General features: G+C 42.1%; 1 protein-coding gene across 4 annotated transcripts in view; it reads left to right on the top strand.

Annotated features, from left to right (window-relative positions):
- Positions 1 to 26697, top strand: part of clic2 (chloride intracellular channel 2) — a 35875-nt gene that overhangs the window by 3767 nt on the left and 5411 nt on the right. The window contains exons 2-6 of one of the 4 annotated variants that reach the window (XM_048544955.2): positions 7917 to 7972; positions 10630 to 10739; positions 17673 to 17798; positions 21034 to 21140; positions 25523 to 25704. In XM_048544955.2, the coding sequence (XP_048400912.2) occupies positions 7919 to 7972; positions 10630 to 10739; positions 17673 to 17798; positions 21034 to 21140; positions 25523 to 25704 (579 nt within the window). In that variant the 5' untranslated portion in view covers positions 7917 to 7918. Of the gene's footprint in view, positions 1 to 7916; positions 7973 to 9928; positions 10026 to 10629; positions 10740 to 17672; positions 17799 to 21033; positions 21141 to 25522; positions 25705 to 26697 lie in introns of those variants that run through there. The other 3 variants (XM_048544958.2, XM_048544956.2, XM_048544957.2) reach the window with 3 other exon arrangements.

The following is a 26697-nucleotide window of genomic DNA, read 5'->3' as shown; positions in this document are numbered from 1 at the left end:
CCCCCAATTGATGTGGTGCCTAAGTTTCATGCTACCCCTGACTGTATCAATGCCATGGTGGAGCAGGAGACACGGCAGCTGAAGATGCAGGTCCACAGCTTGGACTTGTGTGGGGGCCTCTTGTATAGGCTGTACTGCATCGCCATGGCCTGCCATACTCTGCATAATTGGAGTAGGTAACGAGGTGATGTGCTGAATCCCGGGAGAACATGAGCAGTCTTCCAAGGAAGAGGATGAGGACATTGGAAAGCAGGGTGTTGTCCTTTCACTAAGAAAGCTCAGCTGTGCCAGGTGTTATAAGCAAGGCATAACCTCATTAATACCTGCTTCCAACAGACAGGAGCTGAAAGCAGCAGGCAGTTGTATACTGTGAAATATTTGTGCTAATGGTGCTGAAATCTGGTTTGCATTGTCAGGATGAACTTTAGCCTGTATTAGTTTTGTTTGTTTGTATTACTGTCCGTAAATAAAAGCTTACATTAGGAATTGCCGCTCACTTGCAATGTGACTTTGTTGCTTTGTGCTATTATGTTGCCAGTGATGGGAAGCGCTAGTTTCACAGCTCTTGACTAAGTGAACAGTGATCTTTCAAGGTGGGAAGGATACCAGTCGTTCAGTGAATATCTGCTGAGTGGTCAGCTGTTTCGGGAATGGCACATGGCTTTGATGAGGTATTGGACGTGACAAGCACCATAGGTTCAGGGTAGCTGACTAATAGGTTGAGTTTGATGACACACAGTGGAAAAAAACCTCATGAGGCTTTGCAACGGAAATCCCTCTAAACAAAATTCAACCCAACTTGGACTTAGCCAAAATGATAAAATTCAGTTGGGTAGTGTTTTTGAAGCTTGGAGGACAGAGGGGCACTGCTGGACCGTCTTGGTCCAATGCTACAAAGATGGAGATGAAATAGGCACATAAAAACACTAAGATATTTCCACCAGCAGGGAAGCCCAAAACCTGGGGACAGAAGTAGAAGATAGGTTCCAGGAGAAATGAATTTTTTCAAGTTGGGTAGAACATGGAAATTGCAACCACTTATGCAACTGAGGCCAATAACATGACCCATTTAATGAGACGCTCTATCTAGATACAAGGCAGAAAAAAAGTAGAAAGATATGGTGATAGAATGAGGTGAAACAGAGTGGGAGGAGGCTCTTTGAACATTAACTTACGGACTGGATGTGCTCATGGCTTCAAACATAGATGATTAGATCAAGTCCATATCTCTATCTGTATCGCAAATTCTGTACCATTCAGCATAAATATTCATCAAACAAAATGTGTCATTCAATCTCTTGAACAGAAAACTCAGGCATCATTTTGTATGGACCTGGATTACGTTGGAAGTAGATTTGGCACATTTCCATTTTTAAACAAGCGGTTTCATGTTTATGGAGCTTTTGGGATATGTGTTTTTCATAAAACATTAGCTAAATTATAGGTATCTTACTTCCCTTGACTTTCTAAGATTTCTTCATCAGAGTTTCCATTTTCCTGTTGCTAACTCCCAAGGCTGCGAGCCAGCATTGTTTCCATTGTACATCTGACTGCTAAGAATCTGGATGGAAGGGACCACCATCTCACTTATTTGACTGACTCCCTTAGCGAGAATGTTATATTTGGCTCTTTTGTTCAGTTAAAGTACAAAAAACAATGTTAGATAAGAAGCATTCCTGGGACACGAGCATTCCAGAAAGATGGCCATTTATTGTATAAATCTTGTTGGTCTTCATGGTGAGTCACCTTTGTTACCTGTAACAGTCTTTGAGGTAAAAGTGCTCCTACAAGGCTGTTCCCTTTGATCCAGCGACAATGAACCGGTACTGGTATATTTCCAAGCCGGGCTAGTGTCCAAAGTGCAGAAGAACTCAGAAATGATCAGCTTTCTGTACATCTACTTGTTCTTTTAGGAGGCAGAGGTCAGAATTACCAAAGAAGCCTTGCCAAATTATTCCAGAGAATCCAGTGGGTAGTATCGAACATTAGTCGTTGAATTAAAATCAGTAGACGCTTGAAATACTCAGCAGACCTGGCAGCACCCTGAAGGGAAAAAAAAACTATGTGGATTTTATAGTGATCCACTCCGCCAGTCATAAGTTCAGCAGATAGGCCTAACTATCTTGGGTGGTTACCCATTCAGGTCTTCCCCACCCTCGATCTGGTACCTATTACACAGTCTGCAGGTGATGGCTGAAATTGGCAAGCTGCCAAAAATTTAAAAACATAAATAAATAACTGGAAATCAAGCTTGCCAACATGTCAACAGCCCCACCCCCAAAAATCTGCTGCTCAATTCATGATATGGTTGGGCAAGGGAAGGTGTGGGTTGGAAGTATGTTATTTTTAACCCAACTGGTAAAAAGGCAATAAGGAAGTGGGTACATAACCTTCTCACCTGCAGAATTGTGTGCAGTTTTAGTCTCCTCATCTGAGGCAAGATTTTTTGGCTGTGGAAGAAGTGAAGGGCCAGCTCAGTATCCTGTTCCTGCTTTCTCCCCATACCCTTTGACCTCTCGAGCCTGAAAAACTGCATCTAAACTCCTTCCTGAAAACATTCAGTGTTTTGGCCTCAACTGATTTCCATGGAAGAGAATTCCACAGGCTCACCACTCTCTGAGTGAAGAAATCTCTCCTCGCCTTGGCCCTAAGTGGCCGACACTGCATCCTTAGACTGGGACCCGTGTTCTGGGCTCCCCAGTCATCAGGAAAATCATTTCTGCATTTAGCTTGTCTTGTCCTATTAGAATTTTATAGGTTTCTATGAGAATTACCTTCATTCTCCTAAGCTGCAGTGAATACAATTTTAACTGATCCAGTCTCTCTACATCTGTCAGTCTGCCATCCCAGAAATTTGTTGCACTCACTCATAGTCAGAACATTCTTCCTCAGATAAGGCAACCAAAACTGCACACAATGATTCAGGTAGCACTTTGGACACATTCTTGGTGAACACTGAGTGAAGCACCTATCACCATCCCACCTACGTTCCCCAGCCACACCCCTGCTCTCTCTATTTATTTCGGAGTTCCCTTCCCCCTCTCCCATTTCTGAAAAGGGTCCCAACCCGAAATATCAACTCTCCTGCTCCTCTGATGCTACTTGGCCTGCTGTGCTCCTCCAGCTCCAGACTGTGTTAAGCCTGTTCAGTAAGTAATTTGTAAAAAACTCTGTTATTTGTCCTACCACAGTTACACACTTCGCTGGTTTCCCATTGCTTGATCATGGTAGTGATTATGAGCAATCCAAGGCTTTTAATCACTTGCAAACATACAAAGAAGCAATGAGAGTAAATCTTTCAGCCTCTCCAGTTACACAATAATGACTGATCTAAAGGTAACCTCAAATCTGCATCCCTGCCTAGTCCAGATAATCTTTCACCCTCCTTGGTTAACCAGAATCTATCTCCCCAAATCGTAAAAATATTCAAGGACTCTCTTTCTACTGCTTTTTCAAGAAAAGAGATCCAAAAAGTCACAACCCTTGGAAAGAAAACATTTCCGTTGGAAGAGGGTGACCCTGATATCTAAACAGCATCCCCAGTTCTAGATTCTCCCACACAAGGAGACATCATCTCCACACCTGCCTGGTCAAGACCTTTCAGGATTTTATGTAATAATCAAGTTGCTTCTTACTCTCCTAAACTCCAGCAGAAACAAGCTTTGTCTGTCCAACCTCTCCTCATTGGACAACCCAGCTATTCCACATATTCATGTTGTAAACCTTCTCTGAGCTCCCTCTGAAGCATTCGCGTCCTTCCTTTGGTAAAGTAGGAGAGGAGTTGCAGCAGCGTGGCATGTTGCCATGGAGAAATAGGAGACGGATCCAGGTGGACAGAGGGTCTATGGGCAAGTGAAATGAGAAACATCTGGTGTCCTGCATTTTGTCAGATAAAAGGGTGGCCAGTTAAGATACAAAAATGAGGATCCTAAAGCATGTTGAAGAAATATGTGTCCATCACAGAATGTTAGTCGGCAGACTGCTGAATGGCTTTGATTTTACCTTCAGCATTTCAGTGATCTTTGACAGTGTCCCTTCCATTGCAAGAGAGACAAGCGAAGCTGGAAGTTCAGCCATGTCCCACTAAGTGGTCAACACATCATGGGTCACGAGCATGCTCATTTAATAAAGACTGAAAGAAAACAATAACACTTCTTCCACAAGAGGAATATATCTGTGACTCCCCTGTAAACATCAATGCTTCCCAACTACAAAACAACCGTTTGTCAAAGCTAGACTCCAAAAATAATGATGCTCCACAGATAAATGAAGTGGAAATAGTGAAATTTTATTCCAATGGGATGTGGAATCTGAACTCCTTAGCGGGAGGGGAGGTTAGATGAGAGATAAAGTCAGCATGTTGTAGCTCGTGCCAGCCTGTATTGGTTTTTGTTGTGACACATTTACATGTCATGAATAGTCATTAACGTAAAATCTTTTGTAATGACATTCTATGCACTAAATGAAGTCAGCAACACACAAGATACTGTCTTCTCCCATTCCTCCCTTTCCCCTATGTTATTGAGTTAAACAAGGCAACCTCCAGACCTTACAAACAACTGGACATTTGCAAAAGAAATTTAATTTTGAAATAAGAAGGTATAGAGCTGGACGAACACAGCAGGCCAAGCAGCGTTAAAGGAGCAGGAAAGCTGATGTTTCGGGCCTAGACCCTTCCTCAGAAAAACATCTTGTGCTCTCAAGTTTTATGTTAATGTGTATAAAATTGAGCAGCAATGTTATAGCAGTGATGCAGAACCTCTCTATTGGTTAGAAGACTCTTTTATAGACCACGTCTGCTGCATCAGCCAACAATTGGTTTTATCACTGAAATATTTCTCCTTCTGTGTGATTGCAAGCAGCTCCAATGAACATTAATGGCACCATAAATTTTAATTGCAATTGTTAGCGATATAAGAAGAAGCAGGAGGGCAGAAAAAATGCATACTTCCAGTTAAACCATTAGGAATAGCACACTACTGATAAAATCCACCATCCCCCTCCCCCTTATGTTTGAAAATACATAATTATTGGCAAGTTTAAAGGACATGAACTACCTTGCTTTCTTTGTGGTCTTTGCTAGACAGAGGTTTGAGCAAGGACTATGAAATTATGGGCCCAATCCCTATAGAGCTGTGTCCCAATCTAACTGGCTTCTGTAGCACAAGCTTTACAAAATTAGCACTATAATGTTCAGTTATCCATGTGCGTGCTGCTTCACAATATTGCCTTTCCAATAAAACAGTTATGAATGTACAATATCAAAAGTGGTGAAGAATATTTAAATAATTTAGGGGAGAAAGCCTTAGTGGTGTCAAGCAGATCTTTATGTTGCAGAGATGTTGTTGCATGATTATGGAAACAGTAAGCCTAGCTTTAAATAAAATGCTTATAGTCATGGAGTCATAGAGCAGTACAGCACGGAAACAGACTCTTTGGTCCAACTCATCTATGCCAACCAGATAGCCTAACTTAATCTAGTCCCATTTGCCAGCATTTGGCTTATATCCCTCTAAGCCTTTCCTGTTCACATATCCATCCAGATGCCTTTTAAATGTCGTAACTGTATTGGGCTCCCCCACTTCCTCTGGCAGCTCATTCCATACACTCCCCACCCTCTGCGTGAAAAAGTTGCCTCTTGGTTTCCTTTTAAATCTTTTCCCTCTTGCATTAAACTTATGCCCTCTAGTTTTGGAATAAAAACTGAAAGAACTGCAGATGCTGTAAATCAGGAACAAAAACAGAAGTTGCTGGAAACCCTCAGCAGGTCTGTGGCATCTGTGAAGAAAAAAATCAGAGTTAATGTTTCAGGTCCATGGTCCTGTTGTGAGGAAGGGTGACCAGATCCGAAATGTTAACTGATTTTTCCTTTCCTGCTGACCCTCCCGGTTTGGACTCTGCTACCTTGGGAAAAAGACTTGGTTAATTTATCCTATCTATGCCCCTCCATGTGTTTATGAACTTCTTGAAAACAAAATGAGTTTCTGCCAAACACTGATATTCACTTCAGCGGAATGGACAGGATGTAACATTTTTAAAAATTCTTTCATTGGATGTGAGTGGCGCTGACAATATCAGCATTTATTACCCATGCCTAATTGCTTTTGAACTCAGATGGTTCATTGCTATGGGTCTGAAATCACATGTAGGCCAGACTGAGTAAAGACAGTTAGTTTTAGGATCTGTAGTAAGCTACTTCAGATTGAGATGAGAAGAAATGATTTACCTTAGAAGGTAGTTAATCTGTGTGATTTTCTCCCATGGAAGGCTGTAGAGATGAAGCTACGAACATTTTTAAGAAAGAAATAGATTTTTAGAAGCTGAAGGTGTATGGGGAAAGGGAAGAGGTATGGTGTTGAGACAGAGGATCAACCATGATCATGTTGAATGGTGGATTCGTGAGTTGAATGTCCTAATCTTGTGCCTATTTTCTAGATGGAATCTTACAGGGCTCTGAGTGACAAGGGCGATGTCAGGATTTGTGACGGAATCAAATGAGAAGCACCTCAAAAAAAAAGCAAGGAGCTCTGGAAGCTGGAAATCAGAAACGAAGTTAGAAATTCCTTGAAAAACTCAATAGTTCTAGCAACATCTGTGGAGAGAAAGCACAATTAAAGTATCGGGTCCAGTGATCTTTCTTTGGAAGTCTAGAAAGGCTGATCTCAACATCAGGAGCACCTTGCTCAAAATTTTATGCCTTCAATAGTCAGCACATTGAGTTTCTCACTGGGCAGCAGCAAGGTGCCAATTAATTAAAGGGGTATATAGCTTATTAAACTCACCTTATTAATACTCTGCTTTCTTTCTGGCCAACTTGCCATCAAGCTAGAGGTTGAGATATCGCAACACAGCTATCAGAGGGCTACCTAGAAAATTCAGATTATCACTTGCTGTAAAGGACCTCCATGTTGTAACTGAGCACCAACATATAAGGGCATGCTCCGTAGGGTCTGGCCACATTCATAGCTGTTCCTTTTAGTGCAGGAGGGGAGGTGTCCTAAGGGATTGAGTGGGGAGTGCAGAGGGTATGCATGTTAGCAGTATCTGGTGTCTGTGTGGATAACAGTGAGTGAGAGAAGGCTGTGCATGTGATAGTGCGAGTGGTAGAGCATTGGCCTCAGTGCTAGGTGGGTACAGTAGCTGTGACAGAACAGAGAGAAAGCGGTTCATCAATGGAGGTCTGGTTATAGGTTCTAGTCAGCAGCAAATTTCCTTGACCATATTTGCTTTGATTCCATAAAACCTCAAGGATCTGAACTCAATGTTGTTAACTCCTAGAGCCCTCCCAAGGGTGTACCACTGCTGGTAGACCTGAGCCACTGTGATAGGAGCTATCTAGGGATTTAGTGGAGTTCTTTCTTTCAATTCTGGGACCAATTTCTGTTGACAGGTATTTATAGTTTGTACTATAATCAGTCCAAATGATTTTGAAATTTATATTGCCGCTTCTATGTCTGCTTATTGAGGTCAGAAATAATACATAATGCTAATAGGAATGTGTTTTTTATTCCTGTTGGCTTTTTGCTTTTGACTACAATTTTATTTTTCCTGTTGTTTGAATTTTATCTCCTGCATTTTACTGTAAATAGCATTGGGATATTGCTGTGTCATTGCTGTTGGTAGCTGCCTTTTCAAGTTAGCGACCACCCTCTGCTTTCTACTGAGGGAAGTACAGTGCTGAGACAAGCAGGAGGTTACACCCAAACTATAGAGAAAGCAGAGCTCTTGTGTGCCCTTGTGGAGTCTTACTGCTGCTGAGGTGAATGCAGTACCGTGTACCTTGAGAGAAGCTCTCAGAAGAGTGGGTTAAGCGAAAAGGCTGCCATTCTTGTTCAGCACTTCTTGTTCGCTTCAAGATTCCTCATGAAAACTTCCTTTAAATTTGGACTGCTTGTTTGACTGTTCTTCTGTTCCAGCAATGGCCAAACAAGGATCTGGCAGGAAAAACCCACAGATCGAACTTTTCATTAAGGTAAAACAAAACTAATGTATTTTTTGTAACAGAAAATTTCAGAAAAGCTGCCTCTGCAGTTGATTTTGGTTTTGCTCGATGCTGTGAGTTTATTTCTTAATTGAATAGTTTCTTTATTCAAGTAAGTAACAATTTAACACACTGTTTTACGAAGTCTGAATTGTAAGATAGACTGACTCTCTACGTCAGTGAGCATTAAAATAAATTGAAATACTTCTTGAATAATACATAACAAATGATAACAATGTATTACTTAGTTGAGGTATGTTCAGTACTAAGCTCGAGATTTACTCCACATTCTTTAGAGATAGAGAAGTTTACAGCCAATAGAGTAAATTGTTGATGGAGTTATGAAACAAATTGAAATTTTGACAGTATCAAAAAGACTGTAGTCTGTTTGTCTCCCTGCATTATTCTTTGCTTGTGCACTAGTGTTAAAGGGAGTACAGAACCTGCCAAGCAAATCTTGTTGAAACTGAACCTGATCTTGAGTTAGGGAAAGGGAATGGACTGACTTCTTGAACGCAAAAGGGAGGCAAGCCAATAGCAAAAGAGCAGAAATTCTCCTTGTGTTTCATTGCCTCCACCCTTATTAAATGAGCTGATGTAACTCTTCCCATAAGATAATATGTAACCCTTCCCTGTCTTTTTGTTTTTTGTCCTTAGCGGGCATTGACTGTCCCCCATTCTTTTTTAACAATATTCCTTGCTAGTTTCCCAACTAAGCGTGCATGATTTTTCTTGTTTGAGAAGCAACTTGAACTAATCAGATTTTTTTGAGACGAGTATTGATTTCCTCTGCATTGTAATAACATACCTGAAAACAAATCACAGCTGAGACTGCGACTGCAATGAAATAAATCACTCATGCAATTGTACAATGTTCAACAAAGACTGGAAGTTGTAGCACTCATGTATCAACACCACAAAACCTTTCTGCAGATAGCTTCAGATAATGACCAAACACTATTGGATCTAAACACTGAGAAAAATTATTCTGACGATATAGGTAAAGTTCCTCTTGCTGGGGCATGTGTTGAATAATAACAGTGATAACCACTTATTTATTTACTGAAGGAATGCTGTACTTTTGGCAATGTTGTGTTTTGGATGAAACAGTAAACCGAGGTCCTATGTGCCTGTTTGAATGGATGCAAAAGATCCCAAAATGACTTAAGAGCAAGGTAGTTACCACCCTGGGAAATATTACTCCTCAGGCAATATTACAAACTATCCAAACATTCACAAGTTGCCGCTTGTGGGCTTCTGCAGCGTGCTCATTAGATCCTACATTTCCAATATTAAAACTGGCATTGCACTTCAAAATGAAACGTACTTAGGGACAGTCTGTGATCGTGAAAATCGCTATATATATGCATGTCTTTCCTTTGAGAGAATCGTGGATTGCAAGTTGAGTTACCTTGGTTTCCAAAGCACTTAGAAGGTTACTTGGGTGCTGTAAGCCCACCACATCATAAAGTAAATAGTGACAGACCTCTCAAGTACATACATCTCAAACATCTGGGAGCATACTGCATGTGTGTTATCTAGACCTGTGCCATAGACTCTCCTAAACAGGAGTCAGAGCATGGAGAGTCTTTTACTGCCACTGAATCTAACCAACAACTGCAAAATAAATGCACCCTCAACTGACAGGATAAGCCGTTTAATTCTAAATGTTGCTGGATCTGTCCAGACAGTATATATTTGAGAAGTCATCAGTGAACTTTATCAGCCATTTCCTGATGGTGCAATTTTTCAGTTATCCCGAGGATAGATGCCTTATCTGAAAAAACAGGGTGTCAGAAAATGTATCTCCAAGCTCTTTGAAAATGAAATGTTATTTCAGATATATATAATCACAAGGCACGTGGCCAGAACATGTTGTGAGCTCAAATTAGAGTGGTCAAATTTAAATATACAGAAACATACTTCCTTCGTCCATAAAAACACATTAAAATAAATTGTTACAGCCTCTGTTCCAGCAGACAGGGATGTGATACGAATGCATTTTTGAGGTAAAATCGTTACCCTTCTGCAATTGTGCTAATTAGTAAGTTACTTTAGAAATTTACAAATTTGAGTTACATTTCTTAAATGGTATTAGGATTTCAAAGAGTAAGACATTAATATTTAATGCACTCTGCAACGTGAGTTTCAAACATTGTTGCTAGAAATGATCATGATCATTATATTTCAGACTATGGCTTAACCTTTTCCAGATCTTCCCTAGCCCAAGCGAGCTAGCCCTTTCATGGACTTTTGTAAGAAGCAGGAGTGAAAACTAAAAAAAACAAGTAATTGTGAATTTTACATTAATTCGGGTAAATATTACCAAACACAGATGCTAAATTCCTTCTTGTAATTCACTGGCCATGAATTTATTTGGAACGCCTCGGCCTTGTGAAAAGTGTCATGTGGATGCAAAGGGTTTTTTTTCCACCTTTATAGACTGAAGTATCTGAACAGGGAGTTCTAAGCCGGCACTTTCAGCCAGCTCTTACAACTGAAGGTACGAAATCATTGTTAGTTTTCACTTGAATGTTTGGTATAATAAACATGATATTCAGCTTCTGACATTAGCTCTGTTAAAACAGAACACTGTAGATTATTTACTTGCGAACCTAAGATTGTTATTCCATTTTCCTTTTCTTCAGGCTGGTTTCGATGGAGAGAACATAGGAAACTGTCCCTTTTGCCAACGGCTCTTCATGGTTCTGTGGCTGAAAGGAGTTGTCTTTAATGTAACAACAGTGGATATGAAAAAGTAAGCCCCAAAGAGCTGGGGAGGTACTTTATTACTTTGCATAACTGCAGTGAGAATAGAGGGATGGTTATCACATTTTAAATCAATCTATCATGAAGGCTTATCTGTAAACGCTATTAGAAATATACTGCTTTCTGCGTCTTGTAAGCAAAGGATGCCGGGTATAAAAAATATGTTTAGCTCTTGTAGCTCAGGGGGTGATGCATGTTCCTCTGAATCAAAAGGTTATGAGTCAAGGTAGTGATTGAAAAGATTGAATTAAGAGTCAAAGCAGCACCAGGAGAGTCCTACACTATTTGGTGTGATGTGTTTCAGATAAATCATTAATCCGAAATCCTATCTCTCCACTCAGGTGGGAGTATTTCACTGTTCTGTGTAAGAACAGGGATGTTCTCCTGTGTGCTCTGGCCAATATTTATCTCTCAATCAATATCTCTATCTGGTCATTTTCAAATTGTTGTTTGTGGGCTCTTGCTGTGCACAATTTTGACTGCCACATTTCAGATCTTACAACAGTGATTTGATTTGATTTAATTTGATTTATTATTGTCACGTGTACCTAGGTGCAGTAAAAAGTTTCGTTTTGTATTCAGTACAGGTAGATCATACCATCCAAAGTACAAGATGGTAAGAGAACAGTGCGAGGAATACAATGTTACAGCTGCAGACAGTGAGATCAACATTAAATTTAGCATTTGAGAGGTCCACTCAGAAGTCTACTAACAGCAGGGAAGAAGCTGTTCTTGAATCTATTCATATGTGTATACAGCTTTTGTATCTTCTACCCAATGGAAGAGGGTGAAAGAGAATATAACCAGAGTAGGAGGGGTCTTTGATTATGTTAGAGTTAGTAAGAACTGCTGATGCTGGAGAATCTGAGATAACAAGGTGTAGAGCTGGATGAACACAGCAGGCCAAACAGCATCAGAGGAGCAGGAAGGCTGACATTTCGGGCCTAGATCATTCTTCATTTCTGATGAAGGGTCTAGGCCCGAAACGTCAGCCCTTCTGCTCCGCTGATGCTGTTTGGCCTGCTGTGTTCATCCAGCTCTACACCTTGTCTCTTTGATTATGTTGTTTGGTTTTTCAAGGCAGTGGGAAATATATTTGGAGCCAATGGGTGGAAGGCTGGTTGTATGACAAGCTGGGCTGTGTTCATGACTCTCTGTAGTTTCTTGTGATCTTGGGAACAGCAGTTGCCAAACCGTATTGTGATGCACTAAGATAGGATTCTTTCTATAGCGCATCTGTAAAAATTGGGAAGAGCCCATGTGGACATGCTGAATATCCTTAGCCTCCTGATGAAGTAGAGACATTGTTGTGCTATGTTGATCATTGTGTCAACATTGGCGACCAGGACAGAGTGTTGGCAATGGACCAGGGCAGACTGTTGGCACTGGACCAGGACAGATTGTTGGCGACTACAGCCAATGAATTGCTTCTGATGAGTAATGTGATTAGAACCATTTTGAGGTTGTAAAAAGTGCTTTCTAAACGCAAGACTTTTTTCTTCTCAAATCCTTTCTAATTGTGTGCTAATAAAACTAGATTAGTATTCAAATAGTAATGAGAGATTCTGTGATGGGAAATTGATGTACGCAAGTTATATGAAACTGCCTGTCGAAATTGGCAGGTTCTTCATTACCATTTTTGTTTTCAATAGATTTGGAAAATATTGCTAAGACTTTACATTTACAAACCAATTAAAAGCAACAAAAAGTCCAGGAGGCAAGTGTCCAGAAACAGTTTGAGTGATTGTTCTGTGAAGTACAGCGGATATGGTGAAAAATTATTTGCCACAAGCCCACATTGCATTGTTAAAGTATGCAAATTCACCACCTCCAACCTCACTGCATGTTGAGCAAGAATTAAAGCGAAAGCTGTCTATTTCCCATTCTGTTCCTGGCCCAGTTTAACCCTGTGGCCAATATAACTAGGCAACCAGCTCTTAAATCTAATCAGCAAGCAGTTCTATTCACACAAGTAAGGCATCAGGCCTATTCAAATTACACATTAATGCAGCATCAGCTGAGGATACTCAGGAGAAGTAGCCAGAGCAGATGTTGAGGCTCTGAATGCAATTAAAAATATATGCTACTTTTAAATGTGTTTTAAAGCACAATGTATTCTGAAAAGGTTTGTATAAAATCTCTGAGGAGACAGGCTGTGTGGTGATTTTACAGACAGGTAAAGTGACAGGTGAGGGTGAGACAGAATGTCTAGGATGTGTCTGGAAATGACTTGGTAGCTAAACATCATTGAAACCACATTTCTAACTGGTGTTGAGAAAGTTGGTTTTAAGGACCGTTTCCACGAATGAGCCCAGGGATGAAGCGCTTGCCCTATGAGGAACGGTTGAGGGCTCTAGGTCTATACTCGACAGAGTTTAGAAGGATGAGGTGGATCCCATTGAAACTTACAGAAGACTGAGAGGCCTAGATAAAGTGGACTGGGAGAAGATGTTTCCACTAGTAGAAGAGACTAGGAGTCGAGGATACAGTCTCAGAGTGAAGGGATGACCCTTTAAAAAATGACATGGGGGGGGCGGGATTTTCTTCAGCCAAAGGGTGGTGAATCTGTGGAACTCATTGCTGCAGAAGGCCGGTGGCAGCCAATTTGTGGAGTGCCATTAAGATGGAGATAGATAGATCCTTGACTGGTAAGGGGATCAAGGGTGCCAGGGAGAAGGCAAGAGAATGGGCTTGAGAAACATATCAGCCACGATCAAATAGTGGAACAGTTTTGGTTGACTGAAAGGCCAAACATTGCTGCTAATTCTTATGGTCTTATGGATTGAAAGTGTGTTCACAGCTGCACACCAAATGAGCAGTTTGAAACAGAATTGAGCACAAGGAAGACTGTTTCTTATATAGGTTCTGGCGCCCTAATTTTCCCAGTCCTGGGCAGGAGCGACTGACAGATTTATATTTTACAAGGATTATATGACTCAGGATTTCAAATTGCGACATCCCTGGTGATGAAGTGGCACCACGTGCAGCTAAACCTTTTTATCGAGTGAGATTCGTGTGCCCCGTCAGCCATGCCTCATGGAGACTGTCCTGACACAATCTGCATGATGGAGAGAGGTGGAATCGCTCACCACTGCTTAAACCTTCTGAGGTGTATGCCTTCCCCTGATGCCATATTTCGAGTCCAAATGTAGACCATGTTAGATGCTGCAAGAAAGGAACAGACCCTCACAGAGTGGTTCACGACTGTTCTGGCCCAGAGACAAGGAAATTTCATTCCCTTCTTCGCTCACAGGGACTGGGACGTACTGCTAGATGCGCTAGTAATGAGAAGGATCATCCTTTATTCTGTGGATCACCATTGGAGGCTATCTAATCAGACAATGCCAGCCTGGACAAGGATTACAACCTGGGATAACAAAGTGTGGGGCTGGATGAACACAGCTGACCAAGCAGCATCTTAGGAGCATAAAAGCTGACATTTCAGGCCTGGATCCTTCATCTCTGATCACAAGGATTACAACCTGGATCATTACCGTGTCCCAGGGGAACTGGGATACCCAGCAGGGCAGGAATAAGGTCAACAAACCTTCTGCGCTCCACAAGGATAAAAGCCAGCTTCTTTCTCTGCTACCTCACACTCACAGACCACCGCCCACTCCAACTCTGTCACTGCATACGCTTCTCACCAAGATGAATGGACAGGAAAATGTTGTGAAACTTGAAAGGGTTCAGAAAAGATTTACAAGGACGTTACTGGGGTTGCAGGGCTTGAGCTATAGGGAGGCTGAAAAGACCCAGGGCTATTTTTCCTGGAACACCAGAGGCTGAGGGGTGACCTTAGAAATGTTTATAAAATCTTGAGGGGCAATGTAAGGGTGAAAAGTCAAGGTCTTTTCCTCAGGGTAGCGGTGTCCAAACCCGGAGGGCACAGGTTTAAGTGGAAAAGATTTAACAGGGACCCAAGGGATAACCTTTTTATGCAGATGGCGCAGTGTGTATGGAATGAGCTGCCAGAGGGAGTGGTGGAGGCTGGTATAATTACAACATTTAAAAGGCATCTGGATGGGTATATGAATAGGAAGGGTTTATGGGCCAAATGCTGGCAAATGGGACTAGATTAATTTAGAATATCTGGTCGGTATGGACGAGTTAGACCAAAAGGTCTATTTCCTTGCTGTACAGCTCTATAACTCTATAACTATTACTCACAGTATTGCATGCATTGCCTACTCAGTGGTTCTCACTCACCTCAAACTCCCATTCTGCCTACCTCTTCCTGCCCTCCACACTTCTGACACAATTGCTGGGGGAGACCTCATCATTACTCCTAATTATGCATCACTGCTAACTGTTCTTCCAGCTACATTTCCACCACATTCAATCGCTCCCTCTGTCTCATCATAGGAAAAATGGGTCCATAGCCATGCCAAGAGGTCAAAGGCTGGTGAGGGTGCACGCTGCACTGAAGAAGGGGAATTGGCAGTCATTGGGATCGTCATCCTGTACAAAGTAAAGTTTCTTAAATTATCCAGTGAACAATACAACTGCTGTGAGCCTGGTGAGAATGAATAGTCAGTCAGCTTCATCATGCTGTGCTGTTGTCCCATTAGACAACTAATTTCTGTTGGTTTCTTGCGCAGCAAAACTCCGCTAAAGGTGAGCCAAGAGCTGGATACCCCTGCAACTCCACCTCTAAGGAAGGTGTCACTCAACCGTCGGGGGTACATTGGCAGGACTTTCACTTACACCCTCCATAAGGCTAGAGGTTTTCACTCGGTCTACTCAATCCAGATCAGACTGAGAAGGACACTTCTGCCACATTTCCACAGCTGGTTAAGGAAGAAATGTACCCCGTCTCAGGGATTCAGAGGATGGTCAGAGACCAGAAACCTGCTCAGCTCCAGGAAGGCGGCGAAAACATTGACTCAGCCATTAATGACTTTGTCAAAATACACAGGCAGGCATAGAGACACCAGAGTGATTTGTTAGGACGCTGGATCGAAGGGTAGAAAATCTATCAATGTTACCAGTGTTTTACTGATTCCCCAATGCCTGCATCTGACTGTCTCCACGGCAGTTGGTGACCACGACGGAGATTCCGGTCCAGCACACAGTCTTTACCAGATTTGCAGATTACAGACTTATACTACATTGCTCTATCAATGGAAATACAGAAGCAGGACAAGGGAACTTGACCTCAGTCTACATGCTCCTTCCTCTCAGGAAAACAGGGTGGTGCCATCAGACTCTCGTAGGAAGGCTAGGACACAGGCACGATCCTCAGAAGGTTCCAAGTAGGCACAAAGTGAATGAACGTTAAAAGAATTCAAGCCAAGAGCCATAAAACTCCATCCTGACAAATACATGCAATACATCTGTGCCCCTGCAGATAAAGCAACACAGCAGAAGCTTTCAGGGGTTATGTTTCCTGAACTCCAGAGTCAAGTGTTGAAGAACAGAAGTTGATCTGAGACCAGGCATTAGGGTGTTATGAAGCTGGTGATTTGCTGCTGCCAACTTCTATGGGTAAAGGGCTGTGGAGGATGGTGCCCATGGAGCCTATAAGGACAGTGTTGTGAAGGAACACTTGGGAGAAAGCTGGAGGATTCACCTGTGCCATCTCGTTTCTTTGGAAAGGAGAGGGGAATTATATGTGGAGTATAAATAAGTCAAGTTGGAGCCTTAGTAAGCTGCAAATATAACGAAGTAAGGCTCTCGCTGCTCAGCGGTCGGATCCTGAAGTCATCATTTCATGATTCAGGGGATAATCACACAACAATTTTCTTGATATCAAGTTAATGATATTTCTCATTAAGCCTGCATTTTCCAACTTTCTTGCTGCTGTTGATAACACAGCAGGGAGAAAAGTGCTCCACTCTGTGTGTATCTAGGATCACAAGTCACTGCCAAGAATCAGCAATGAGGAGACTTTCATTCTGCGCTTGAGATGCGACATCTTGTATGTGGACAGGGACAGGTTTTGTTGTGTGTTGGTGTTTGTGTTTGTCTGGGGTCAGGGAAGATGGCAGGGGGAAGATTTACAGAGGCGACTCCCAGGTTACCAACATGCCATAACATTTTAATCCTTTCTGCAGCATGTGTGTTTTGTCCTTGATAGATGCCATGCCTGGAAATCAACTTGATCAATAGGCTTGATTTCCGGTTGGGCAGGGTCTCTGGAGCAGGCGGCAGAAGCCACGAGGCCTTGCTAGTAACACCAGAGGGGTCCAATGAGATAGTCTGCTCCATGATCCTGAAAGGGGTGTCCAGTCATAGGAAATATGTGTTTTGCTGCCTGACACTGGGGAGGCTGATCCCCAACTACTGAGGTCCCTGTAAATCTGGGGATCTGATGTGGAATTGGGGCCATTGGAAAGGGGAAGCTACTCCTCCTGGTTAAGTGCTACAACAGCATGTGTCCCTTCACTCATGCTTCTGCTCACCACCCTTCAGGACCTGCATTTCACAAGGCAATGGTTGCTGTTGAATTTACAATCGGCGACAACGGGAACTGCAGATGCTGGAGAATCCAAGATAACAAAGTGTGAAGCCGGATGAACACAGCAGGCCAAGCAGCATCTTAGGAGCACAAAAGCTGACGTTTCAAGCCTCTTTGATGAAGGGTCTAGGCCTGAAACGTCAGCTTTTGTGCTCCTGAGATGCTGCTTGGCCTGCTGTGTTCATCTAGCTTCACACATTGAATTTACAAGTTAGGTTTAATCTCAGGCTGCCCCAGCCTCGCTGGGAGCGGATTGGTTACCCATGCAGCTCAATCCAACTCATTAAATCTCAGAAAAGGGTAGGTTTGGCTCAAGTTCAGATTTGTAACATTTTAACATCTGATTAAACCCCAAATTGCCTTCATTGGGTGTTAAAATTGACCCCATCTTCAACTTGCTTCTACTTCAGGTTGGTGCTATGTATTTCCATTCTTTTCTGACAACAGTTCTCATTCTCACAGGAGGCCAGAAGAATTGAAGGATTTGGCTCCTGGTACTAATCCTCCATTCCTCATCTACAATGGAGAGCTGAAAACTGATTTCATCAAGATTGAAGAGTTTCTTGAGGAGACACTTGCTCCACCCAGGTAAAATGTACAGGCCAGAACGGCATTGTCACTAGCAATTTGAACACACGGTAGATTACCGATACAATTCCTCTTGGGTAGCTCAGGCACAGTTTGGGAAATGCAGTGAAGGAATACAAGCAGAGCAAATGGCAGGATTGGAGAGTAGAAATCAGAGAATAAAGCAGTTCAATAAAGGATAGACTAGGCAGCGAGACTTAAACAGATATCACTAAAATGTGGAGCCTATTCCCTGTTTCCTGTCAAGGGAAAATGACAGAAACCTGGAACCTGGTGAATGGGGTGGGGATGGTCTTAGAGCTTAGAGTGGAGGCCTTCCTATTGTTTATCCAGGAGGAGGAATCTCAGACTGAAAGAGGCAGCACTTCTTTTTAAATCACATTTTAAAAAATTATTTTTAACAAAAAATTATACAAATTAGGGGCAGTAGTAGGTTACTTGATCCTATGAACCACTTTATAAGACCATGACTGATCTGAGCACGGTCTCAGCTCCACTATTCTGCATGAGTGACTCAAGTCACTTCAGGGAGTAGGTACATTAATCCTCTTTTATAGGGCAAGAAATGGACAATAAATACAGTCTTACCAGCAACACTGACATCTCTAAATGGCGAGAACAAATAACCAAGAAATCTGGAAAGTGATAGTTCAATGATTGAATCTTTGCTTGAAGGACTGAGGTGTGAAAATTAGTTCTGGCCCTTTGATCAGATTCAGAGATTCTGTTGATTTGATTTGAAACTCTGGAGAGACTGTATTGGTTAGTTTAATAATTTCAATGCAAATGATCTTGTTCTTATTTATTTACACCGTCATTAATTTTATAAATCCCAAGATCAATAGACAAACAAAGCAATATTTAACTGGTTGATTTTTTGGTGATTGCTGTTTGTTTATTTGTAATGTTTTTTGCTGGTCGTTTGTTGGTCTCTAGGCAATACTCCTATCTTTATGTGACTTACTGCAGCACTAGCCAGTCACAGAATATCTTAGACTCACTGATCGTAAGGGTGGTAGAGATAGGAACCATCACAGTATTCTATCTGTATTTTGAGGATCATTTGAAGTACTGTAGCATACAAGACTATGCATTGAGTGTTGGAAAATGGGACTAGTTTAGAAAGGTACTTGATAACCAGCATGGACACAATCTGTTGAAGGATCTCCGGACTATCTGACTGTGTGACATTCCAGCACCATCTCAGGTACATACACCTTGTTATTTTGCCAGTCACATGAATGCATTCTGAGGCCAGCAATATCACTCAATTCACATGGATTTGTTGTTTTTTTTTCTAAATCAATATCATTGAAGCAGTCTAAATGTCCTGTCACATTGGCATTTTGCACGTTAAGCCTTTGGATGAGCATTTTCTCAGAGCTGACGTACATGGGTGAGATGTTAAAACTTCTAATCCTCTAGATAGATTCTCAGCTCTTAGTTTTGTAGTATTAGACACAATTGTTCAAACACTATCAGCTGGAAAAACAAAGATGCAGAACAGACCAAAACTTTTCCTGCAACTGGCCCCAAAAGCTGTTGTGTTCAAATCGATTAAAAGCATGATTCAAAAGAAATTTAAATGAACAGTATCACTTTGCTATATATAGTACATAAGTTAATTGATAAGAAAACTTGTTAAATTTACTCAACTGAAGTGGGATAATTTCAATAATAAACAGCCCTGAAGCTAAATAAAAGATTATTAAAATTGGAAGTCAGTGCTCTGCTGTTATATTATGATGAAAGGTATTGTTCATTTATTATTTACTGATGACAACTAATAGCTGGAGACTGGGTTTTCTTTACCATTCTTCTTGAGGAGGTATGTTACAATCTGGAATTGGTTTGTAGAACAGGAGTTTTCTGCTTAGGTGTTCTATAAATGATATGTGAATGATAATACTGGTAATTCACAATTATTTCAAATTAATGGCCAATGCTGGAAATCTAAACTTAGTCATACAAGTCTGGCAGCATTTGTGGAAAGAGAAACAGAGGTAGTGGGTTAAGTCTTCCAGGCCCACAGGAGGTGAGGAAGGAGGAACCCAGGAAATCAAGTGGGTCATTATCAAAGCAGATAGCCAATGCCTTCTCAAGTAAGTACCACAGAGGAAGACACAACTTCCTTCCGCATCTCTACTTCAGATCCCTGACAGATCAAATTAGCATCACTTAAGAGCCTATTCCCACAAAGGTTATTACCTTTTAACCAAGAGGGCCAAGAGCTGGTTAGGCAGGCTGCCTGCCATTTGTTTGGTGGAGGACGATACAGAGGTGCCTCAGTCATTTCTGCGTGATCAAGGGTCTGCACAGGAATCAGGGAGAGGCTTGCTCTGACCCCCTGTGAACCCCATCCTGCATGACACCTGATTGGCCAGTAATTCTATGCAGAGAGATGTTCTATCCCTGGGTCCTCAGTCAGGAATAAGGCCCATTGGTGTCCATTAAAGTGCCTGGATCTGACGTGATCTGACAGCACTTTCTTCTAGATGTGCATGCATAGGTAATAGGGTATAGGCAGTCCATGAGATAGAAACCTGTTAACAAGTAGGGTTATGCCCAATGTCAAATCCTTTGTTAAACTTGTTTCTATGTGATGTTTTGTTCAGAATCACCAATTCAATTAGATTGTACAAAGTTACAGACCAATAATTCTTTGAGATATGAAACAATGTTTGGTGTGAGGAAGACGAGAGAGAGAGGGATGAAGGGTCACAGTCAGGTCCTTTCTTTCTCCAGTTGTTATGGTGACCTTCCCATTGCTGTCACAACCTATACTGACACTTTTCATCTGTTCTTTCCTGGAGCTAGCTCCACTGTAGTGAGAAGACAGAGGGATGCACTTTATTTTTGTGGCCCAGCCCCTAGGATTATTTAAAAGTAGAGACCAGGTCAAGATGAGGGCACTTTAGCTGAAATTCTCGTTTGGGGCGAGGAGGAAAAGATCCAATGATAAACTCAGGAGGGCGGGTGGTGGGATTGAGTCATTCTGCAATGTGTGAAGGAGAGTGGGCAGATGTATTTTCATAATTTCTAAATCAGTAATTGCAAATGTTTGTGGATTTGATTCTCGGATGAATGGAAAAATTGAAATTGGACGTTAAATCTTAGGTTTGAAATTGAATATATCCTTTTGAACTGTAACATTGTCTAATAAACTCTGGTCTGAATGTTTCATGTGAAATTGTACATACACAAAAGAGCATTCATGTTATCTTCTTGCCATCAGATACCCGCATCTGACTCCACAACAGCCAGAATCTTATGCTGCGGGCAGTGACCTCTTTGCCAAATTTTCAGCATACATCAAGAATGCAAGGAAAGATGCCAACGCAAGTAAGTTCTGCCACCATAATGATTTTGTTGTAAACCCTGCCATCAGCAATGTTCACAGACTGTATGGCAAGGGACTTCATTTATTTTGGATTAAGCCAAGCCCTCAAGGATTATTTTAATTGTTTGGAGACTGTGTTTTGTTACCCAAGGCCAAATAGAGTGTAATTAATGTGTATAAATGTATACAAAAATGTATTCCATTTAAAATCTGAGGCAAACATGCAAAGTTGGGATATTAATCACCCTGCCACATCTGCCTCAGATAAAAGTGTCATTAGTGGTGGGTTTCTCCACCCTGCTGATGTTGAGGTATACTGAGACTGGAGCCAACACTCACAGATGCAGACTGAAGGCGGGCAATTGGACTACATGTTATGGCAAGCTGTTTAAAAGGCTCTCTTCTGTTCTCTGGATTTTTGTCCCAGTTTGGCTGTTTTCTTTTAATTCACTGGTGGGTGTGGGCATTGCTGGCAGTCCAATATTTATTGCCTTTCTCTAGTTGCCCTTGAGAAGATGGTGGTGAGCTGCTTTCTTGAATCATTGCAGCCCATATGCTGTAGGTTGACCCACAATGCCATTTGGGACAGAATTCCAGGAGTTGTACCTAGTGACAGTGAAGAAATGGCAATATATTTCCAAGTCAGGATGGTGAGTGCCTTGGAGGGGAACTTGCAGGTGGTAGTGTCCCCATGTGTCTCTGACCTTATCCTTCTAGACTGGAAGTGGTCATGAGTTTGGAAGGTGCTGCCTGAGGATCTTTGGTAAATTTCTGCAGTGCATCATGCAGTTAGTACACACTCATGCTACAGAGTATGTGTGATGGAGGAAGCATATGATTGTGGATATCGGTTGTTAAACATTAGGCTCTCTGACCCTCCTCACACAAACCCTATACTCCCTATCAACTCACTATTTCCCAGCCATTCCAACTGATACCAACCTAAGATCATACTCATACCTCCGTTGCCCCCCATACTTCCAATGTTAAACCAAGTCTGCCCGCTGAAGCCAGTGGCCATGTGCCCTTCGTTGCAAGTTATGCCATCAATCCCCCATGTATCTACATAGCCCCTGATACACCCTACGCCAGCTTACTGCCAACTAGCGAACTCATGACCTTCCCCGTTTATTTCTATGGCTCTTTCTAATTTCAATACAAAAGTACTTGTAACGAATGCTTCCTCATGCTCCCTACCCCACCCTCTGACCTTACATCCTTCGTGCCAATCTACCAAAGAAAGGCTAAACCTCAGGAGAAATGTTGGCATAAAATAAAATACAGTTCTAAGAATGCCTAGTGAATTCACTATGACTAAAGTGAATCCCATATCGGAGTAGCACAAAGAAACGGAGATCTTACTGTTGTGAAGCTGCCATCACGTCCATGAAGAAAGTGGGCAGATGAAGATTACAACAATTGTAGTTCCACAGGAAACAGTCCAGACCACGACTGCTTGAGGTCTTCACCTGATATTTCTTCAGGAACATCTAATAACTATGAAAATTATTGGCCTATAAATGAAAGAGCTGGCGCAATGCCTACTGAGACATGAATTCACTTGTTGAAAGGCAGCGTAAGAAGCGGACTCCTCAGCCTTCCACTGGCTGTGAAGAATGTTGGCATTGTGCCTCCATCTACTCCCCTTCTTACCTTCTCCACCTTCCTCATCTCCGCTGCCTCTTGCTCTATCTCCACATGCTAGAATCTTCTATCCTATATCTTTAACAGAAACCTTTTCAGAATTGAAGTATATTCGATCAGCATTACCTTTGTCTATTCTTTCTACCTTTTCTTCAAAGAATTCAGTCAACTTGCTCAAGTGTTTTTATCTAATGTAAGATCGGCGAAGTAGGCCTCCTGAGTGCGGGGCTCAATGGCTCCTCTTTTCATTGCTTTTCTTTTCTTTCTCTCTTTTCTCGTTTTCTCCTTTTTTCTCCTCTTTTAACTTACCTGCCTCTTGTTGAAGAGCTCGATCATGGTGTTGCCAAGTGAGTCCACTACAGACAGGAGGCAGTCAGCGAGTGGACCTAGCAGCGCAGACTCATGGAAGCGGCAGTGGTGAATTTGGATTCCCACCGGTTTCTGCATTGGCAAGGCAGTCCTGGCGTTGGCTCACGGCAGAGGTGAGTCTGGGTTCCCAGCGGCGTCTGCGCCCTTTGGAAGCGGTGGCGAGTGTGGGCCCAGCACGAGACCTGACGGCGTTGGCGCCAGCAGCAGCTGCCTTGTCAAGGTAGGCCCTAAGCAGACTCGTGGCAGTGGTGGAGCCAAGTTTGGGCCCAGTGTGGTTCCTGGCGGTATCAGTGGCTTTGGTGAAGTCCAGTGGGGATTTTTAGTGGGGAGGTGGCACCAAAGAGGTATGGCAAAGTGGACTTGTGTCTGGCCGTGAGGCTCCCATGGCCCGTGGCAGCGCACTTAACAAGAAGGACTGTAAAGCTGAACATTTTTTCTTTATTTCTTCATTTTTCTTCCTTTATATTCTACGGCTTTTAATTTCTGTGTTTTAAGATAGCGGTGGAGAATGGCAACACGAGACAACACTTCTCATTGTATTTTGTAACAAACTACACATGACAGTACATAGATCAAATCCAATTAAATGTAAAGAAAAAGATCTCATTCGTAAGACCTTTCAGTTTAAAACTCCTCAAGTATTTAATCCTTTATTACTATCAAGGGGAGAGATAAACCCTTACTCTGACTTCTCTCCCTTCCATCTGAAGTCAGGATTGCTTATTTCTGAAATGGTAGATGGGTGTGCCCCAAAATCCCCAAGGATTTAGAGGAACACTCTTCTATCTTTTCAAAAATGTGGCATTCCACAAAAGAGCAGGGCAAGGCAAGGCAGGCATGGGTAGAGTTGCTCTGAGCATCCAGGAAGGCTCAAAATGAGTGACTGCAAAGAGAGCAAGGGAGCAGCTTTTGGGTGCAGCCTAGTCCAGCCCATTAGCTGAGTATCTGTCCTGGGTTTACATTGTGATAATGGTTGCCAACACATCCTGAGTCCCAGCATGGCAATGCAGAAGCATAATGGAAGTGGATCAGAACTATACTGTAGTCAACATTCCCTCTAAGCTGCATGGCCATTGGCACCTTCCATGCATGCAATGATCGGCATTCCCACACACAAGCTTCTGCCGGAAGCTGCTGCTGCTGCAGACAGATTTCGGAGGTGCACGCAGTGGAAGAAAAATCACAGGAAATGTTGGCCATCGTGATTCAGGAAGGCTGGCATGTGTCAAATGTCCACGTTTGTGGACAGGTAGAGTTTGTGGCCCCTGCCTGTCAGATGTGCCCTGAGATACTGGTGCCAGCTGTCTGAAGCAGCAATCTGGATAAGTAAACAGTGAGCTGCAGACACCAGTATACCCACCCTTCGTATCAGGAATTGTTGATGTCTATTTTCTTTGCGGTGGGTAGTCAGATATTAGCATTACATAATAATGGGACAAGATTTACTTTGACCACAAGCCATCTTAATAGGAATCTTGGCACCACATAACAAGAATCTCATTCGACTCCCGTAACTCTCTTTGAAAATGCAATAAGTTGCTCGCAACATCGAGAGAACCCTTGCCCAAGTTTTCACAATTCACTCAGATTTCACGCCATAGTCCATATTGTTCGGGCCTCCGTAAGAATCTGCCCAATATCCTTTCTCCTATTTCAATGAAACAAACAAGATATACAAATGCAGGGGCAGCATTTAGCAAAAATAGCTTTTTCTGTTCAATGTATAAGGTACAATTACTTCGAAATGAATATGAAATAACTGAGAAAGTAAAGTTAATTCATGTTATGTATTGCTGCTCAAAATGAATTTGTTCAGGTGTGAAGCAGAGCATTTCTAAGACATATATACATAAACATTTCTAAGACATATATACACAAACATTTCTAAGACTTATATACACAAACTCACTTCCCTTTCCTTTTGGATATTTAATATTAATTTAGTTAATGGACTTTTGAAGACTATGCATATCCTCATACATCCTTAAGTTTACAAACAGGGTAAATACCGCACAAGATATGTTTGCAGAAATCAAAATATCTCAAAATTTCAAAGCAGATGTCAACAGATTTCAAAACTCGGGGCACATCCATTGTCAAACACCCTGCAAGTTGAACTCAGATTCTTTTCATTAGCAAATAAACCTTATACAAGTAATGATGAGATATTGCAGTTGCTATTTTCTGACTGTCACTTGCTTTTCAGAAGCTGGAACCACATTTGGTTAATCTGAATTGTGCAACATGATGATCAGCTTGTAAATGTATCAGCCGATGTTCATTATTAACGTGGTTTAACCTTGACAATAACAACCAGGTCCATAACTCAGCTACTGACGGGGCTAATGATGCTCTCCCTGATTTACTCCAGAATTTGAAAAGGCCCTGCTGAAGGAGCTGAAAAGGCTGGATGACTACCTGAAAGAACCCCTTCCTGATGAGATCGATGCCAATAGTTCAGAGACGATCCTTGTTTCCAAGCGCAAGTACCTAGATGGAAATGAGCTGACACTAGCGGACTGCAATCTACTACCGAAGCTGCACATCATCAAGGTATAATTGACAAGAAATTTTATCAAACGCTGCAGTTAGTCGGAGAGGTGAAGGAGGCCCTATATAATAGAGTCATAAAGATGTACAGCATGGAAACAGACACTTCAATCCAACATGTCCATGCCAACCAAATATCCTAAATAACTCTAGTCCTATTTGCCAGCATTTGGCCCATATCTCTAAACCTTCCCTATTCATATACCCATCCAGACCCCATTTAAATGTTGTAGTTGTCTCAGACTCTACCACTTCCTCTGGTAGCTCGTTCCATGCATGGACCAGCCTCTGCATAAAAAAGTTACCCCTTAGTTCCCGCTTATATCCTTCCCCCTCACCTTATACCTATGCCCTCTAGTTTTGGACTCCTCCACCCGAGGGAAAAGACCTTCAGTATTTACCCTATCCATGCCCCTCATGATTTTACAAACCTCTACAAGGTCACCCCTTAGCCTCTAATGCTCCAGGGAAAATAGCCCCAGGCTTTCAACATCTCCCTATAGCTCAATACCTTCAACCCTGGCATCATCTTTGTAATTTTTTTCCGAACCCCCTTCACAACATCCTTCTTATAGGGGGGAATCAGAATTGCACACAGTATTTCAATAGTGAGGTAACCAAATGTCCTGTACAGCCCCCCATATGAATCGCCAACTCCTATACTCAATGCACAATGACTAATAAATGCAAGCATAGCAAACACCTTCTTCACTCTCCTGTCTACCTGCGGCTCTACTTTTAAGGAACTATGAACCTGCACTCCAAGGTCTCTTTGTTCAGCAACGCCCCCCAGGACCTTACCATTATGTGTATAAGTCCTGCCCTGATTTGCCTTTCCAAAATGTAACACCTCATATATATCTAAACTAAACTCCATCTGCCACTCCTCGGCCCATTGGCCCATCTGATCAAGACCCTGTTGTACTCTGAGGTAACCTTCTTCGCTGTCCACTACACCTGCAATTTTCTAAAAGGTCATGAGGATAGCTTGGTCCC

This window comes from Stegostoma tigrinum, chromosome 15, assembly GCF_030684315.1.
Source record: "Stegostoma tigrinum isolate sSteTig4 chromosome 15, sSteTig4.hap1, whole genome shotgun sequence".
In the NCBI taxonomy this organism is placed as follows: Eukaryota; Metazoa; Chordata; class Chondrichthyes; order Orectolobiformes; family Stegostomatidae; genus Stegostoma; species Stegostoma tigrinum.
This window is presented reverse-complemented; position numbering and strand designations above follow the sequence as displayed.